The sequence below is a fragment of the Aedes aegypti genome, unplaced genomic scaffold (assembly GCF_002204515.2).
Source record: "Aedes aegypti strain LVP_AGWG unplaced genomic scaffold, AaegL5.0 Primary Assembly AGWG_AaegL5_hic_scaff_1229_PBJ_arrow, whole genome shotgun sequence".
Taxonomy (NCBI): domain Eukaryota; kingdom Metazoa; phylum Arthropoda; class Insecta; order Diptera; family Culicidae; genus Aedes; species Aedes aegypti.
The window spans coordinates 1-18,780 of record NW_018734655.1 but is presented as its reverse complement, the minus strand read 5'-3'; the positions used below and the strand labels follow the sequence as shown (position 1 = coordinate 18,780).

The 18,780-nt window shown below is 37.3% G+C and overlaps 1 protein-coding gene across 2 annotated transcripts; it reads left to right on the top strand.

Moving 5' to 3' along the window:
* The first annotated feature begins 1,932 nt into the window (after positions 1–1,932).
* Positions 1,933–4,040, top strand: LOC110680362 (box A-binding factor-like). Of its 2 annotated transcripts, none has more exons than XM_021856171.1 (2): positions 1,933–2,038; positions 2,522–4,040. In XM_021856171.1, the coding sequence occupies exons 1-2, from the start codon at positions 1,948–1,950 to the stop codon at positions 3,973–3,975; spliced, it is 1,545 nt and encodes a 514-aa protein (XP_021711863.1). In that variant the 5' UTR covers positions 1,933–1,947; the 3' UTR covers positions 3,976–4,040. The 2 variants fall into 2 exon arrangements, with proteins under 2 accessions (XP_021711863.1, XP_021711864.1); XM_021856172.1 differs by lacking the exon at positions 1,933–2,038 and adding an exon at positions 2,109–2,376 and having other exon boundaries at positions 2,522–4,039.
* The last annotated feature ends 14,740 nt before the right edge of the window (positions 4,041–18,780 follow it).

Here is an 18,780-nt window from a genome sequence, read left to right as displayed (position 1 = left end):
CTTCAGCAACATCCTTCATTAAGGTTTGAAGAATGAGTTTTCAATATGGGATGATATGTTTCTACTTACATTACAGTACTAACGTGTTTGGAACATTTCTCAAAATTTCTCCATAGTGGTTTCCATATAAACCTACATTTTCTTTGGTCTACCTTTAAATCACCACCCATAAAACTGAACATTTCACAGAACACTATTTTTTATGGTAAGGATGGCAAGGAGCATATGGGAGATTGGATTTTGAATCATTTTTAAAATTTGAATCGCCGTAAGAGTAACCAACATATTTTGGACCCCCTGGGCCATTTTCCTGCAAATTTCCCAGTTTAAATCAAAAGACCAACTCAATTCGCATGCCATTTGGAAAAATAGGACTATCCCGCACTTGCATAAACTGTTTGTACATAGAAAATGTGTTTATTTTATCTGAAATTAATGTAATTTAATCGGTTCATCCATGCAACCGTTACAATACGTTACACACAGAAATTGAAGCCATCAGAAATTATTCAAATGTAAACAAAAACTTTTTTCAAATTCCTGAACTGAAAGCGTAGAATTTCTTCGGTTTTCCATTGTCAATCGATTGATTAGACTATGGGCAAGCATATTATACAACCAGTGTCGTGGACTTAGTCGCCAAACGATTAAAAATGCCGGGGGTCCAAAATACAGTATTGGACAAAACATTTGCAACTTTTTCGATTTTCCATACAAAATGACCAACATTGGTTAGCTAGATCTCAGTTATTTATGGACCGATTTGAATGAAATTTTCACAGAACATCAGATATAACTTGAATTTTAACAAATATTTTCGAATAGTTTTTCCAATCACGAGTTTATAAATTATAACGGTTTATCTAAAGTGTAATTTTCAACGAAAAATTCCAAACTATTTATCTCAAAATCGGATAGTCCTACACAAAAACTGTCTTCAGCAAATTTGTTCATCTCGTTAAAATCTACAACTTTGCGGAAGATACCATGAAGTTATTCCTTCAATATGTTCAGTTATGCCATTTATAAAAAATCATCAAAAAATTCACTTTAGTCAAACCATTACTGCTTCACCCAAAAAACACATGTTAAAATTCAAGTTATGTCTGATGTTCTGCCAAAATTTCATTGAAATCGGTCCATAAATAACCGAGATATAGCTTACCAAAGATGGTCATTTTGTATGGAAAATCGGAAAAGTTGTAAATGTTTTGTCCAATTCTGTATATACTTTGAGGGTCCAAATGTATTGGTGTGTCCAAAATAAGGAAAAACAGTGCTTCACAAATCAATTATTTTCGACGTTTTTTGGATCCTGCATGACCGTGAGGGCATTTTTATCATGTAGAGGAAGTTTTTCTCTACATTTTGGCATGTTCTTCGACTTGGTTACGCTGTGTAATTAATTAATCGTGACAAAAAAACTAAAATCACTTCCTTAGGGGGTCCAAAATACGACTGTTACCCTACACTATCATTGCAAGAATTTTGTTTTTTGTTTTGTTTTTTTTTTATATCTAGCCTTAAGGCTAGCTAGATATTAAAACAACACATTTTACACATTCTGTTGTGAAAATCTGTTTGATATTCCTTTCTGATTGAGTTATTATCTTACGATCTTGCAAACTCGTTGCATTTTACTCCACATTCCCTCTAGAATAATAGTTGGCTTACAGTCAAAGTTCAACTCTTGCAGCAGCCAATCAAATTTACTTTATTCAACCGCAACCATTTCCATCCCCTCGGTGGATCGACCAATTAAACAGACAGTTGCAGCAATTTTATATAAACCCGTGTCTATACGGTACTGCCTGACTGAATACAATAGGACTAGTGCTGTGAAACGGAATCATCATCGTTCAATCGTCACTCTTTCTCGTTCTGGTTGTTTTCGATTTTGCTTTGGGTTCCCCACAGAAGTGGGAGGAGCTTACGTCAGTACGTACAATGAAAGGGGGAAAATCGGAGAGGCAGAGAGAAAGAGTGAGCTCTTTAATTAAACGGACTGGCAGTAGTGTGGTGCTCAGAGCTTGGTGCGGTGAGTTGGGTAGGGTACTCACTCGGTAACTGCACAACAGGCAGAAAATGAATCATTTCTAACGTACCTACCCTACAGCCTTGGAAGGAAGGTTTGAGTCACTTGAGGGCTGAGACAAAGCAATATGTCCAAGTAAAAGCATAATCGAATGACGAAACCCTTTGTAGCGCTGTGTGCTGTTCCGTAGAGCGGGTAGAAATATTCGTTGCTCCTTTTGTGGTTCATTTGTTGGGAGAGCGCTCTATTCGTTCGTCATCGAGACATGATGGTTCATGCCAGACTGTGACCTTAGAACTTTATGTTGTTGTTTGGCTTTGCGTTATGCTTGAAGGAGAATTGTGCGTACATAAACACGCAGTAAAAGTATCTCGACCGAGTTGTGTCCTGCTCTGGCTTATGTCTAGAAGATTTTTTCGTTTTTGTTTTTTTGCTGAGTAGCTACTCTTTCTTAGTTTTCTTATGTTCATTTGTGTTATGTTTCAGACGGGACCGATTCTACGTATGATGTGGCTGCGGCTGCCTTCAAGTTACCAGTTGTTGTGTCACCGCAAGCCAGTGCGCAGCATAGCGATAACAGCAGCAGTAGCAGCTCGGCCAGACAACGACAGCAGATTGAACATTCTACGATCGATAGTGAGGCGAGCGCATCGCACGAAGAGACCAAGGAAGTTAGTGAAAGTGAAAACGCAACTAGTAAACATTCCGATAACGAGGCGGTCAGTGCAACGGTAAGAGATAAGACCGATACGTTATCAACAGAGCTCGCGCCCGGTGTTGTAGGTGGTAGCGGCCACACAAGTGATTCTATGATTTATTCAACGATAAGAACAAACGAGGAGCATGTAAACACTCCTTCGGTGATAACGTCTAGTTCTAAACAGTTGCAAGAAAGTGCACAGAAGTACGAATCATATGTTAACGCGAATCATCAGCTGGGATCCCCACCGCGATACTCCACGTTGCATCCGTTGATAAGTCCAAGCTTGCATCAACAGGTGAGTTATTTCAACTACGCGGCGCAGGAACCGTCGTTCAACAGTTGGCCCTGCGATCTTTCGTACAAGGCTAGTAGTGATATTGGACGACATCACCACGTTCAGCATGCGGAGAGTGATGAACGCGAATTGAACCATCATCACCAACACCAGCAAAGAGAAGTGTACTGCAGCAGTGCTAATAATCATCATTCGCACGATTCGCATTCTCACCAGCATCCAGACCATTCAAATTTAAATTTGAATATCAATCCAATTAGTAGCGAATCGTCAGCCATGAGGAGTAGTCTGTTGGCGTTTTGTCCGCCGTATGGCTCGTCGTTAGCGCAGCATGGTGGTGAAGAATTGCAACACCACCAATCGAGCCATGCTCATCAGCATGGATCTGCAATCGATGAAGTGATTGCGGATACCTTGAAGGATGAAAGCTGCAATATTGTGGATCACTATCTAACTCTCAGTGGTGCGGGTGTTGATATGGGGCACCCAGGGCCTTCGGGAGCAGATATGGCAGACGATTCGCCGCAGCATCAGCATCATGAGCTGCACGATTTGAAGGACTACAGTGCTGCGGTTTATCATAACAACAATGATAAGAGTGTGATCAATTTCAACCATCATCACCATAATCACCATCAGCAGCAGCAGCAGAACGCACACAACAATGGCAACAGCAGTGGCGGCGAATCGCGTAGTCCTTCGGGCTATTCACACGATGAGCTGGACAGCAGTCTAACGAATTTGACTCAGTTGATCAACGTACCTCGCGCAAGTGATACCAGCACTTCAGCGGTGGTGGCAGTGGCGACGGCGGCTGCAGCAGCTTCGGCCAGTATGTACCAATCTTCACCGGTGCACGACCACACGGCGGCCGTAGCCCTGATGCAGCATGGGACCAGCATCTACGATACGCTGCATGGAGCGGGTATCCCTAGCAGGTGAGCAATATAATTAGATGATATGAATAGGACGGTCGTTGTCTTGATCCAGTGGCTGGAAAAATAAGGTTTTTCATTGAAAGTTTGAAGGCTCAATCAAACAGTATGGTACATAATTGCTTCGCAGCAGTCAATAATAAAGTGCTTGTTATATCCGTCGCAGGAAGTCTAAAACACGCTTCAAAGTACCAAACACAAATACTTTAAACGACAGCAACAAATTTAAGTTTTTTAAGGACTAAACATTAGTAGCTGACCATGGTTTAAAAAAAAAACTGACAACTTTTGATGGCACAGTTTTTGAAGTTTGTTTACTCATACTTGAATTCTTATGTACATTGATTTTGCTGATATTGTAGTGTTGTGTTGATTAATTACCCGAGCAAAGTTCAACATCAAAAGAGAAAGCAAGTCGAAAACATATCTTGTTTTCAGTATCAAGTTTATATTATCATTTGATATCAATTTATCCTTGAAATATTCGATATAATATTTTGTTTTCGTTCTGCTATCGTATTATTTTGTTGTTAATGTTTTCATTTTATATGATTATAAATTTATTCGTGCTACATGTGTAAACATTATAAGAATATAAAAATAAAGCATTTATTTGTTGCAGACTCGTTTCAATATCAATCGATAATATGTATATCTCAATGAGTTCTCAATTTGCTTTCCATGATAGCAGAAACAGTTTTCAATTTGCTGAAACTGATAGCAACACTAGATTTAAATTTGATTTCATGAGAACATATTTCTGCCCTCAGTTTTGAAATTTTATCCGTTAAAACGACCAAAATGACAACCAACTGAATTATCAATACTCGCGACATAACAACATCAAAATTAGTTTTCAATATGATCTTAACGTTTGCTGGGGTAACTACACTCAATGAAAAACACTACCAAAGGTGTTAAAGGAGTCATTAATGTCATATAATTCGAAGGACCCTTTTTATTTTTAAAGTTATTACTCAGTCCGAATTTGAAGTTCCCTAAGCGCAACGAACTTATCCATTGTTCTTTGTTAGAAATTTAGAATTATTATATTTATCCAGAAGAGTTCGTGGATTTGTTACTGCTTACTACATAGAAGGTCACGAATTTCTTTACGTTGAATAAACGTATCCTATCGTCATGACTTTCTAACTCTTGTAGTGGATGTCTACAACTGTTATCCCTTACTACCCAGATATCGCTAGAACGTGGTCAGGTTAGCTCTCAACTGTTGTGAAGATGTGACAATATTGTCTAAGGTCAGAAATAAGTCCCAAATCTCATTCTATGGGAGATGTGTCTTTTATCTCAAGTATACTTCATGCGATACTTCATATCTCAACTCACAGATTATGGAAGATATGATATACAGATACACATTAGGGCGGTTCAAAATTCAAAAATATTTGAAAATCCAATCTCCCATATGTTCCTTACCATCCTTACCATTAAAATAGTGTTCTGTGAAATTTTCAGCTTTCTAGGTGATGATAAAGGTGGCCCAAAGACAATGTAGGTTTATATGGAAATTACTATGGAGAAACTTTGAGAAATGTTCCAAACACGTTAGTATTGTAATATAAGTACAAATTTATCATCTCATAGAATTTTATGAAGACAGAAATTTAATTCGACGGATAGCAGAGAAGATATTCATGAGTTTGTTTGCTATTATTTAGCTTAATATGGGATAATAGCCCTGCAAACATGTATACAAATCCCAAACAAAATTTGCTTACAGATCCTTTGTCTCTTCTGCAACATCCTTCATAAAGGTTTGAAGAATGAGTTTTCAATATGGGATGATGAGTTTCTACTTACATTACAGTACTAGCCAGTTTGGAACATTAGGACGTCAGGCAACGATTTGTCGTTTCGATTGTGTTGTTCAGACATATGGCCCTCTGTTAAAACAAATTTTCAACTTCTATTCATTTCTCTCGTCGCTCGCTTGCGATTCTATCCATCTTGTCATTGCATTACTTTCGTTACTACTTTTTACTCTGAGTATAGGTATTGTATTCACCGAAAAAAGCCAATAAATTTTCATAATAATAAAGTCATGCGGTGATTGAACCTTATAAATGTAATACAACTATTTGTTTTGTCGAATAATTTTTTTTTACAAAAAAAAAATGCAACATTTTGCCTTTTTGAGAGCAATTCTTGGCTTCACCACTGGTCTATCACCCTAAATGGCTTTGGATTATAGCGACATATAGAAAAACAAAAATAGTCCGTTTGACAATCCCGGTGTCGCCTTCGTGATCCTTCCTTATAAAAAGGTTCTCCACGTTCTTTGAAATTAGGACAACGCAATTTCTAAGTTTCTCGCGATCTTTCTAGTACCTTGGGTTCTCCCCAAAATTTTTGGAAAATATCCTGTTTCGAAACTTCGTTTATTTCCTGTTCTTCTTCTTCTTTTGGTATTACGACTCCATCGGCCCATTGGGATAGACCCTACTTTTCAGTTTATTGCTCTAAGATCCTAAAGTGCTGCCTTCGTGAAGATTTTGTGCACCCTGCGAATGAAATGGCCAAGGTTATATGACATTATTCTAAAAACTAATGTTTTGAAAACTTAATGCACTCAAACCATGACCAATTTTTTTCCGTAAGGTACAGTGGGGTAAGTATATCATTTGTTCATATTAGACATAAATACTTTAATATGTTTAATATTTTTGCACCATTGCTTCGTTTTAGGTTATATTCTTACGTCCGCATTGAAACTATTGCAAAACTAGTACTACACGTACACTTGCTACAGCAAACTTGTTAACTGCAAAAATCAATTAATTTCTAAATTCTAAAAATCCATTGTATCTCTGGTTAATATCGATAAATATTAGTTTTTTTCACACATGGTAAACATTCCAGTTCTTATTGAGTTCTGTTTGATCTTTCGACCTTGATGCTTGCTTTTGCCGGAGCGAGCGACGAGGGCAGGATCAAACATGTCGCGCGTCGGTCTAGTAAGTGAAAAAGTGGCGTGATCGGGAAGTTCGGTTGGAGTAAGTGAAAAAGTGCCGCGATCGGTTAGTTCTGTTTGATCTTTCGACCTTGACGCTTGCTTTTGCCGGAGCGAGCGACGAGGGCAGGATCAAACATGTCGCGCGTCGGTCTCGTAAGTGAAAAAGTGGCGTGATCGGGAAGTTCGGTTGGAGTGAGTGAAAAAGTGCCGCGATCGGTTAGTTCTGTTTGATCTTTCGACCTTGATGCTTGCTTTTGCCGGAGCGAGCGACGAGGGCAGGATCAAACATGTCGCGCGTCGGTCTAGTAAGTGAAAAAGTGGCGTGATCGGGGAGTTCGGTTGGAGTAAGTGAAAAAGTGCCGCGATCGGTTAGTTCTGTTTGATCTTTCGACCTTGACGCTTGCTTTTGCCGGAGCGAGCGACGAGGGCAGGATCAAACATGTCGCGCGTCGGTCTCGTAAGTGAAAAAGTGGCGTGATCGGGGAGTTCGGTTGGAGTAAGTTAAAAAGTGCCGCGATCGGTTCGTTCTTTTTGATCTTTCGACGACCTTGACGCTTGCTCCTGGGCAGTGCGTCAAGAAAGCCCGAGCTGTCGTCCGTGTTTTTTTTTTTCGAGTCGCGCGCCTTTTTTTTTTTTTTTTTTTTTTTTTTTTTTTTTTTTTTTTTTTTTTTTTTTTTTTTTTTTTTTTTTTTCTGGGTGCTAGCCGAGCAAACGAGTGAAGCTGAAAATGGATTGTGGCCGCTCAGTCAAGGATAACGGATCAATTGGTGAGCTCGTTTCATGCTACTATTTCTAATCTATAAAATATGTATGACTGCACATTTAATCGTTACAATGGTGGGATGTAAATATGATGTTTCAACAAACTATGGATGGTTCGTCACTGTGAGTGTCGACACAAACTCTGATTCATGATTTATTTATGTTTAACATTTTTTTTTTTTTTCAGAACACCCCTTATATACCTTTATTTTTGTAATTAAAAAAACTTTGAATGGTTCGACACTACAAGTGTAGACTTGCGAAAGGTCCACTTTATTCAACAAACTTTGGATGGTTCGCCACTGTAAGTGTCGGCATAAGAATAAGAGTGTTCTATGATGTCCCAACCAATTGAGTCTTTTGTTTCTTTTCAAATGAGTAAAATATAATAACACATGCTTTCGTACTGACAGCTGTAGGAATGTTACATTTAGGTATTTGTTCAACAAACTTTGAATGGTTCGTCACCTCAAGTGTCGGCATAATTTTCCTCTACATAGAAATTATATGAACAATTATATTTACGTATAAGCATGTATATATCTCACAAATCATTGTTTATCATGGTCTAATCGCTTATCAAAGTGAATCCTTTGACCCAACGATCCTCCCCATTAACAAACATCCCTCCCAGTAACCTTTGTGGAGATGCAGAGGCAAACACGGTCTCCAAATAGCAAAGGTTACACACTAACATTCCTTCCCTCAATCCCACCTGACTGCAAGGACGTGGCCGGCGCCGTTATTGACCTTGTATAAATAGAGGCACTGAATTATGCACACTGAAGAAGATTATGGCCTATCCCAGCTGAACTTCTAGTTGATTCTTTGTGCATTTTCACTGACTTCGGTCAATCACGGAATAGCAACCATTGATATGTGTAGTCAGTCTAAGCTAAGCTAAGCTAAGCTAAGCACATGGTAAACATTCCAGTTCTTATTGAATGAATCACAATGAAAAACACAATATTTTTTACTTGGTACACTTACCCCTACTTTTTAATGGATTGGGGTAAGTGGATCAAGTATGGATTTCATGGATTGCTTAAGAGCAATTATTCAAACTTTCATAATTGCAAATGTTGTTTTCCTTTAACTTTCTTCATTCCTAGCTTAAATTTGTCAAATTGACCATAGAAAATTTTAAATAATCCATCTAAAATTTTTTTTTCTGGTATAAAAATATATATAAAAAAATAATATTGGAAAATTCAAACAAAACTTTTCGTGGTTTATCTAAGTTGAGTTGCAAAAGAGCAAAATATATAAATTTTCACAATTAAAAGCATATTATCGTACCCTATTTGACTATGCCTATTGTTCTGGACGGATGATACAAATAAATTCATAAATAGAATAAAAGGATTTGAGACAATCTCTTGAAAAGGGCTTGTAGTGAAATAATGAGTTCTGTTACTAATGATGCATATAGAGTATTTGTGTGATAAACGCTGTTAAAACCATTATGAATATTAGAGCTCACATAGCTATGATGATATTTATGATAATGCGATATTAATCTATCCCCTGAAATAATATTTAGCTGTTGTTAAAGGAAGTTAAGCATACTGAAAAAAGAATGTAAAAAACACAAGTTATGCTTCATGCTCACTAGGGCCACCTGGTGGTGAAATCTTGAAGCTTTTGGCTAAAATAATGTTAGCCCTTGCGATACTGAACAACTTTGCCAAAGACGCCATTTTTCTAAATGGTCTGGCTACTGAGTTATCCGCAAAACAAAAGTTTCCTGCTCTCTAGTGCCGCCTGATGGCAAAATCTTGAAACTCTTGGCTCAAATGATGTTCGCCCTTGTGCTCCTGAACAACTTTGCTCAAGACGCCATCTTTCTAAGTGGTCAGGCTACTGAGCTATCCTCAAAACAAAAGTCTCACGCTCATTAGCGCCGCCTTGTGGCGTAATTCCGTATCAGAAGATACCAACCTTCCAAAACATCAGGATCCAGAGTTATCATATATGTTACAAAGTTTGCATTCTTATCCCTCAATGTTCATATAGTGCAAATCAGAAAAAGCGCCCCTACCCGCCAATTTCTCAATTAACCCCTCTACCGGCAGCTTCATTTTTTACCGCTAAAAAAATATTCAAATCGCGATAACGTTTTTGTTTCTCGATATTTTTGCACCATTTTTTCACAACATCTCAAAAAACTCTTTTAGTTTAAGAATCCGTGTCGATATTAATCATTGGTGATCTAGTTTTGAAGATATTCCGATATTCCTTGGGGGACAGACATTCTCCATACAAAATGTCTTTGGCAGCCATTTTGTTTTTGGTCAATTTATCAAAAAAATAAAATGTGTACTATACAATGCCATGTACTAAGGAGCTACTCTGAAAAAATCATACAAATCGGTTCGGTATTCTTGGAGAAATCTAAAAATTACGATATGAGGTTTTTTTTAGAGTTTTCAAGATCTTCATTTGTCCAGCGCTCATTACTCAAAGACGGCTGCACCAAATTGCTTCATTTTTTCACAACATACTCGCATTAATATATTATTTCGTGGAGTGAATATCCGAATACGATAAAAATTTTGTAGCTTAAGATATTTACGTGGGTTATGGCTACGCGTCCGTCCCCCAAGGAATTTTGGAATATCTCCGGATCCAGATGATCAATTATCAATATCGACACATATTTTTAAACTAGAAGAGTTTTTTGAGGGCTTGCGAAAAAATGGCGCAAAAATATCGAGAAACAAAAAAGTTATCGCGATTTGAATTTTTTTTAGCGGTGAAAAATGAAGCTGACAGTAAAGGGGTTAAAAGGATGATCCTCAAATCCTAAAGTTAGATCATACTTTGCACTGAAACTTCCCCGAAACAGCACTTTCGTGCTATCTCTTTTGGCATACGAGATATTCAACAGCAACCCCAAAGTGTTGAAATCTCATAAGCCCTGGCTCTCCTGTAATGCGAATTCCTTTAACGCCCCCCAACCATGTGTCTAATAGGGGATCTGACTGCATGGTTATCTGGAGTGATGGGGAAGACTGTATTTATCAAATCCAGAACCGGAGCCTTCAACGAAGGACCAAAGGGTTTCAAAAAATAATTAGCTTCGCAAAAACTGGTGCTCTTAGCTTGTGAATGTTATTTGATGTGGAAGGAACGCATTTCTTAACATGTATGGGCCTAAAATCCAAAAAGTCCTACCCTTGTAGGAGAGCCAACAAATTCTTCAAGGCTTACTTTTTTAGTGTTCATTTTACTATTAATCTTGAAGGATTCTTCAAAATTCAAGGAGTTCGAAATTTATACTAGTCTAGAATGAATAGCTGACAAAACGTCGAAAGACAAAATTGGAATGCCGAAACGTCGAATCCCAAACCGTTGAAAGGGACAAAACATCAAAGAGACAAAACGTCGAAAGTAGTTAAATTTCAACAGCGATTTTAAGTTGTTTTCCAGATTGCATCGTGGTCAATGAAATGTGCGTTTGGCACATAGTGAATTATTTATTCTTTTGGTAGAGAATCACGTTCAATACATTTCCGTTTTCTTCCAAGTTTCTCTTTTCGATGTGTTGTCCTTTCGACGTTTTGTCCCTTTGACGTTTTGGCATTTCACGTCATGTAATTCGACATTTTGTCTCTCGATGTTTTGTCACCCAACCGTCGACGTTTTAGGATTCCACGTTTTGGCATTCGACGTTCTGTCTTTCGACGTTTTGTCTTCCAACAATTTGTACCTAAACCTTTTTTTTGTTGGGTTACAAAACGTCGAAGGGACAAAACATCGAAAGCAGTAAAATTCCAACAGCGATTTGGAATCGTCGAATTATTCATTCTTTGAGAAGAGAATCATTTTTCCAATAAAGTTTGTTTCCATCAATTTCTTTCTTTTCGACGTTTTGTACTTCCGACGTTTTATTTTTTTTATTTATTTTTTTTTTTAATTTCTTTATTAGTATCATTCCAAACATTACATTAATTTCTTATATCTAGGTGTTCTATGTTATTTGACAACACTATCATCCTTATTTGGTAACACAAATTTAAGATTTCATTAACATTTTGTTAACAACATATTACATTTCATTTGCCGTAGCAGTTCAGTTTTTTTTTACAGGTGAGTTGATTTCACCTGCTTATAAGAGAAAAAAAAAACGTTTTTAATATACTTAACCTAACTTAACCTAAACATATAACGCATTAATCGTGGCAATAGAAGATTGTAACGATTTTTGCCTGAAATTATTAATGATTGTATTTGACATTTGTTCCAATGTTTCAACATTGGATATTCTATGTAACTCATTGGTACTATACCAGGGAGGAAGCCTCAGAATCATTTTTCAAAATTTTATTTTGAATTCTCTGCAGAGCTTTCTTCCTGGTATTACAACAGCTAGTCCATATTGGTACAGCATACAACATGGCCGGCCTGAAAATTTGTTTGAATATCAACAGCTTGTTCTTAAGACAAAGTTTTGATTTTCTATTAATAAGGGGATAGAGACATTTGACATATTTATTACATTTGGCTTGAATGCCCTCAATGTGATTTTTGAAAGTTAAATTCTTATCTAGCATGAGCCCTAGATACTTAACTTCATCTGACCAATTTATTGGAACCCCTCTCATCGTGACAACATGTCTACTTGAAGGTTTCAAATAAAGAGCTTTTGGTTTATCTGGGAATATTATTAGTTGAGTTTTGGAAGCATTAGGAGAAATCTTCCATTTTTGCAAGTATGAAGAAAAAATATCCAAACTTTTTTGCAATCGACTACAGATAACACGCAGGCTTCGTCCTTTGGCGGAGAGGCCAGTGTCATCCGCAAACAAAGATTTTTGACATCCCTGAGGTAGCTCAGGTAAGTCAGATGTGAAAATATTGTATAATATTGGTCCCAAAATGCTGCCTTGAGTAACACCAGCTCTTACAGGAAGTCTTTCAGATCTGGAGTTCTGATAATTAACCTGAAGTGTACGATTTGACAGATAACTTTGAATTATTCTAACAATGTATGTTGGAAAATTAAAGTTTTTTTTTAATTTTACAATCAAACCTTCATGCCAAACACTGTCGAATGCTTTTTCTATGTCTAGAAGAGCAAGACAGTAGAATAGCCTTCAGATTTGTTGGAACGGATCAAATTTGTTACACGTAAAACTTGATGAGTGGTCGAATGTCCATGGCCGAATCCGAACTGTTCATTGGCAAAAATTGAATTTTCGTTGATGTGGGCCATCATTCTGTTCAAAATAACCTTCTCAAAAAGTTTACTGATGGAGGAAAGCAAACTGATTGGACGATAGCTAGAAGCTTCTGCAGGATTTTTGTCTGGTTTTAAAATTGGAACAACCTTAGCATTTTTCCATTTGTCAGGAAAATATGCTAATTGAAAACATTGTTAAATATATCAACTAAAAATGATAAGCTACTTTCTGGAAGTTTCTTGATGAGGATGTAGAAAATTCCATCATCGCCAGGAGCTTTTCATGTTTTTGAATTTTTTAATAATAGTTCTCACTTCTTCCAAATCAGTCTCCCAGGCATTTTCGAAAACGTTCTCTTGATTGAGAATATTTTCGAACTCCCGAGTAACTTGATATTCAATTGAACTAGTAAGTCCTAAATTAAAATTGTGCGCACTTTCAAACTGCATAGCAAGTTTTTGAGCTTTTTCGCAATTAGTTAGTAATAATTTGTTTTCCTCTTTCAATGCCGGTATTGGCTTCTGAGGTTTTTTCAAGATTTTAGATAATTTCCAAAAGGGCTTAGAGCCAGGGTCCAATTGAGAAATTTTATTTTCAAAATTTTTGTTTCTTAATTGAGCAAAACGTTTCTTGATTTCTTTCTGCAAATCCTGCCATATAATTTTCATAACAGGATCGCGAGTGCGTTGAAATTGCCTTCTCCTCACGTTTTTTAAGACGGATCAAGAGTTTTAAGATCATCGTCTATAATCACGGATTCAAATTTTACTTCACATTTTGGAATTGCAATGCTCCGGGCTTCAACAATGGAATTTGTTAAAGTTTCAAGAGCATTGTCAATATCAAGTTTAGTTTCTAAAGAAATGTTAACATCAAGATTGGAGTCAACATACGTTTTATATATATTCCAGTCGGCTCGTAAATAATTGAAAGTGGAGCTGATAGGATTGAGAATCGCTTCTTGGGATATTTGAAATGTAACAGGGACATGATCAGAATCAAAATCAGCATGAGTAATCATTTGGCTACAAAGATGACTAGAGTCGGTTAAGACCAAATCAATCGTAGATGGATTTCTAGAAGAGGAAAACATGTGGGGCTATCAGGGTATTGAATTGAGAAATATCCTGAAGAGCACTCATCAAATTAAAATTCTGCCGTTGGAATTACTTTGAGAATTATTCCATGACCGATGTTTGGAATTAAAGTCACCAATGACAAAAAATTTTGACTTATTGCGAGTCAATTTACGCAAGTCAGTTTGGAGCAAATTAACTTGCTGCCCAGAGCATTTGAAAAGGCAAATAGGCAGCTATGAAAGTATATTTACCAAACTGTGTTTCAACAGAAACACCTAAAGTTTCAAAAACTTTAGTTTCAAATGATGAAAACAGTTGATGTTTTATACGCCTATGAATGATGATTGCAACTCCCCCACATGCCCCATCAAGTCGATCATTACGATAAACAAAAAAGTTAGGATCTCTTTTGAGTTTAGATCCAGGTTTTAAATACGTTTCGGTAATAACTGCTATATGCACGTTATTAACCGTAAGAAAATTAACAGCTCGTCCTCTTTACCATTCAGAGAACGAGCATTCCAATTTAAAATATTTAAATTATTATTTGGATCCATTAGAAAAACGTAATCCAATAACAATTTGATTTGTAAATTTTACACCTACTTGGACTGCTTCAGTCATAGTGGTGGCTTTGAACATTGCATCAATCATTAGATTCAATTGTTCAGTTAGAAAATTAAAATCAGAGGCAGACATGTCATGTGATTTCCCATTGGAATTTCCGGTAGACGAAGAAGCGGAGTTACCTGTGGCGGTAGGGTTTTTTTTCATTTGATTTGAAACAAGTAGAATGGGTACCCATGGATCGAACAGGGAGGAATTCGAATTTCCTGCTACGATATCAGCAAAGGATTTACCGTGGGTAGATACATTCGAAATAGAAAGATTCGAACGGCTACCCGACGGATTAAAATTAGTTTGTGAATGAGCATGATTATGATCTTCCTGATGGGTATGATTCATGATCAAGCGATCGTTAACTGAAAAATGAGCATTGTTCGATACTCTACAGGCAAATTCCGGAAACGACCGTTATCGTAACGGATATTATCTTTCATCTGCCTGGCACGAGCCTCAATGACCTTTTTGCGTGAAGGACAATTCCAAAAAATTGGACTTATGGTTAGCCCCCGCAATTACAACATATGAATTTGGTGGTATCTTCCTTCACTGGACAGACGTCTTTGGCGTGAGAAGAACCTCCGCAAATCATGCATTTAGCATCCATGCGACAATTTTTTGTACCATGACCCCACTTTTGGCACCGACGGCACTGAGTGGGGTTCTGGTAATTTCCTCCAGGTTTCTGGAAATGTTCCCATGTCACACGGACATCAAACAAAAGTTTTGCTTTTTCTAAAGCTTTAATATTATTTAGTTCTTTTTTGTTAAAGTGAACTAAATAAAATTCTTGAGAAAAGCCCTTTCCGAACAATGCCAGATTGGGTTCTCTTTTTCATAATGATTACTTGGACTGGGGAAAATCCAAGTATATCATTTATTCCATTTTTGATCTCTTCAGGTGATTTATAGTCACTTGAGAGACCTTTCAAGACAACTTTGAACAAACGTTCAGTTTTGTCGTCATAAGTAAAAAATTTGTGCTTCTTCTCTTCAAGATGTTTGAGAAGAAGCTCACGATCTTTAAGAGTTTCCAGCAAAACGCGACAGTCTCCTTTCTTTGCGATTTGGAAGGAAACCTTGATTCCCCTAATGGAGTTCAAGATCTCCTGCCTAAATCCCCCAAATTCGGAACAACTGACCACGATAGGCGGCACTCTTTGCTTCCTCACTTGAATCAAAGAGCCTGGGCTAGAGGCTGCTTCGATTTGGTGTTCGGAAAATTCGGCACGGGTCCAGACAAGGATCGTAAAGGGATCAATAGTAGAAAAAATAGTACTGAAAAAGTACTGTTTTAGTAGCACTGAAAAGTACCAATTTTAATTTTAGCACTGAAAAGTACTGTTTTTGTAGCACTGAAAAGTACTGTTTTATTGCTTTAGGTAGTTTTTAAGAAAACTTCCAAGAGCAGAGAGAATTCGTGTACGCACAGCACGAAGGTACGATGCGCACTGCGACGTTTTATTTTTTGACGTTTTTTCCCTCCGACGTTTTGGCATTCGACGTTTTGAAATTCATAATTTTGTCCTTCGACATTTTGTCACCCAACCGTTTTCCAAGGTTTAGGGACAAAAACAAAATCAGTCCGCATAATCAGGTAGGCTGACAACCAATGTTCGAAGAGCACTTCTACAGGGCTTAGAGACAAAATATCGAAAGACAAAACGTCGATTTTTTTATTCTCTCATAAGAGAATCATTCTCCCACTAAATTTTTCATTTCCGGGCAATTCCCCTTTTCCACGTTTAGTCTTTTCAACGTTTTGGCATCCAAAAGTTTTGGAATTCGACGTTTTGTCGCCCAACCCTTCTTACCAAAGATGAAATAAAGACCCCCTTTGCTTGCAGTTATTCAAAATTTTATGGCACTCAAGGTAAAAGAGTTAAATCTAGAATGCTTTTGAAAAGTGTGCTGCGATCTGTCAAACCGAATGGATAAATAGTAGTCGGGTCTGGGTACAGAATGAATACCACTTCTAGTACTGCATTTTGATCCCTTGGTACTGCAAAAAGTTACCCGGGGCTGGGTGTCAAATATCGAAAGACAAAAACGTCGAGTTTCAAACGTCGAATGCCAAAACTTCGAAATGACAAAACGTCGAAGGGGCAAATCTTCGAAAAGAAAGAAATTGATGGAAACGAACTTTCTTGGAACAATAATTTTCTTTGCAAAGAATAAATAATTCATTAAGGTACTCAAATGTCATTCTTAGCATATTTAATCGATCCCGATGTGAAAAAAATTAAATCTAGCAAACCAATGTTGAAAATTCGTCGCTTTCGACGTTTTGTCGTTTCGACGTTTGGGACTCGACGTTTTTGCATTCGACGTTTTGTCTTGCGACATTTTGTCCCTAAACCCAACCGGGTAACGGTGACAAATGTCGAAATGACAAAAAGTCAAAAAGAGAAAATTGGAAAGAAAACGATTTTTTTTTTTCGAAAGAATGATTCTCTTCCGAAAAGAATAAATGTATTCGCTATGAACCAAACGAACAATTCATTGACCACAATGCGAAAACAGAAATCCGGAATTCAATCCGAATCGGCTGTTTGAACTTTTACTACTTTCGACGTTTTGTCCCATTCGAATTTTTTGGATTTGACGTTTAGGCATTCGACTTATGTCTTTCGGCGTTTTATCTTTCGACATTTTGTCTCTAAAGCCTCCATTCGACCTCTGCTATTACAATTATTGACTAAGAGCTTCCTGCATTACTTTGTTTTCAGTAGCGAAACGTTACCACTAGGCAACGGAAGGCCCCAAACAAGTTTCTTTATCGATATTTATCTGGAGTAGGGAAAGCCCGGTTGCGATGAGGTAACTCTATTGACAAAACTAGCAAAACGGGCGCAAATACATATATTACGAATAATGCTTTTTTGGCCTAAATCCATAACATGCCTTACGATATCATTATCAAATTATTCCCGAAATTTAAAGAAGTCTGTAACGAACTTTGGGAGAATTTCAATCAATTCAGCTAAGTTCTTATTATGAACTTATTATTCATCCGAGGATACTAGTAGAAGATTAGTCAAATGGGCACTACTTAAAAAAACTGGGAGAAAAGCACCAATTTGCCATGGTTTACAATATTGATAAAGTTATATATTCCGAAAAGTTACTTGAAACAGCTACTTGATGACGTAATTCCTATCCACCTCGAACAAATATGTAGCAAAAATAATCTAGTAATCCAGATCGTATATGCTACGATAGGAATGACGTCACCACGTTTCAATTAAATTTGATGTTTACGCAAGTAAAGAGACTGCCTTGTTTTGTGTGTGCCGTGCCAATTTGCGACCCTTCACTAATTATCGACCCATTCATATCAATTTTGGCATTCTTTGTGTGAGAACCCAAAAACAAAATGCATAGAATTCTTGTGGGTGGAAAATAAGTGCTTTCCTCTTATTTGAATCTGATTCTCTGTAGGGAAACGTCCACTATTTTTGGGTTATATTATGCACAAGGACGTAACGACAGAAAAAAAAAAAAAGAAGAAAGTACACATACAGTCTATACAAAGAGAAAGTCTCTCAATTTATAATTGTTCAAACTTTCAAAAGTATCTATAGGCATTTCACGGGACCGTAATTCTCTCTCTTTTCGCTCTTGAACAAAACTTGAAACACATTGGTACCAGTACCAGTCAACTTTGATAGGTACTGGCACCGTTGTTTTCAGATTTTCCCGAAGGAGGGAAAGAGAGCGAGTTGCTGATGACGTCACCGTGCAATGGGCAATTAGAGAGAAAGAAGCAGAAGAATAAAAGTGACACACCTCGCGGAGAGGAAAAAATATCAACGGCATTTGTAGCCCAGATTCTGCTGCGCGAAACGTCAAATGCAGCCAGTCGTTTTAATGGCTGAAAAAGTGAAAAGTATTGTATTCCAAACAAACGATCATTAAAAACCTCAGTCATCGGAGAAGTTTCTCCAAAGATACTGATAAATCTAAACACTACACTAGTTATTTCTAATGTCTAATGCTACGTTTGATGGCATTGAAATTTCACTTATTTATTCAACTATTTAAACTTCGGTGTGATGACAACTGCTGTGATGTTCATGTGAGCCGTTCAACTTTCGCATGACACAGAGTATGAAAAATCATCATCACAGTATAAAAAAGACTGTCTTTCGCGAGTCTCGTCTCAGTCCTTTACCATTGAGGACTTT

Excerpts from the sequence above, each read along its gene's own strand:
- LOC110680362 (XM_021856171.1), top strand. The coding sequence starts at position 1,948 with ATGAAAGGGGGAAAATCGGAGAGGCAGAGAGAAAGAGTGAGCTCTTTA. Across the intron at positions 2,039-2,521 it reads GGTGCTCAGAGCTTGGTGCG|ACGGGACCGATTCTACGTAT; the intron begins GTGAGTTGGGTA and ends GTTATGTTTCAG.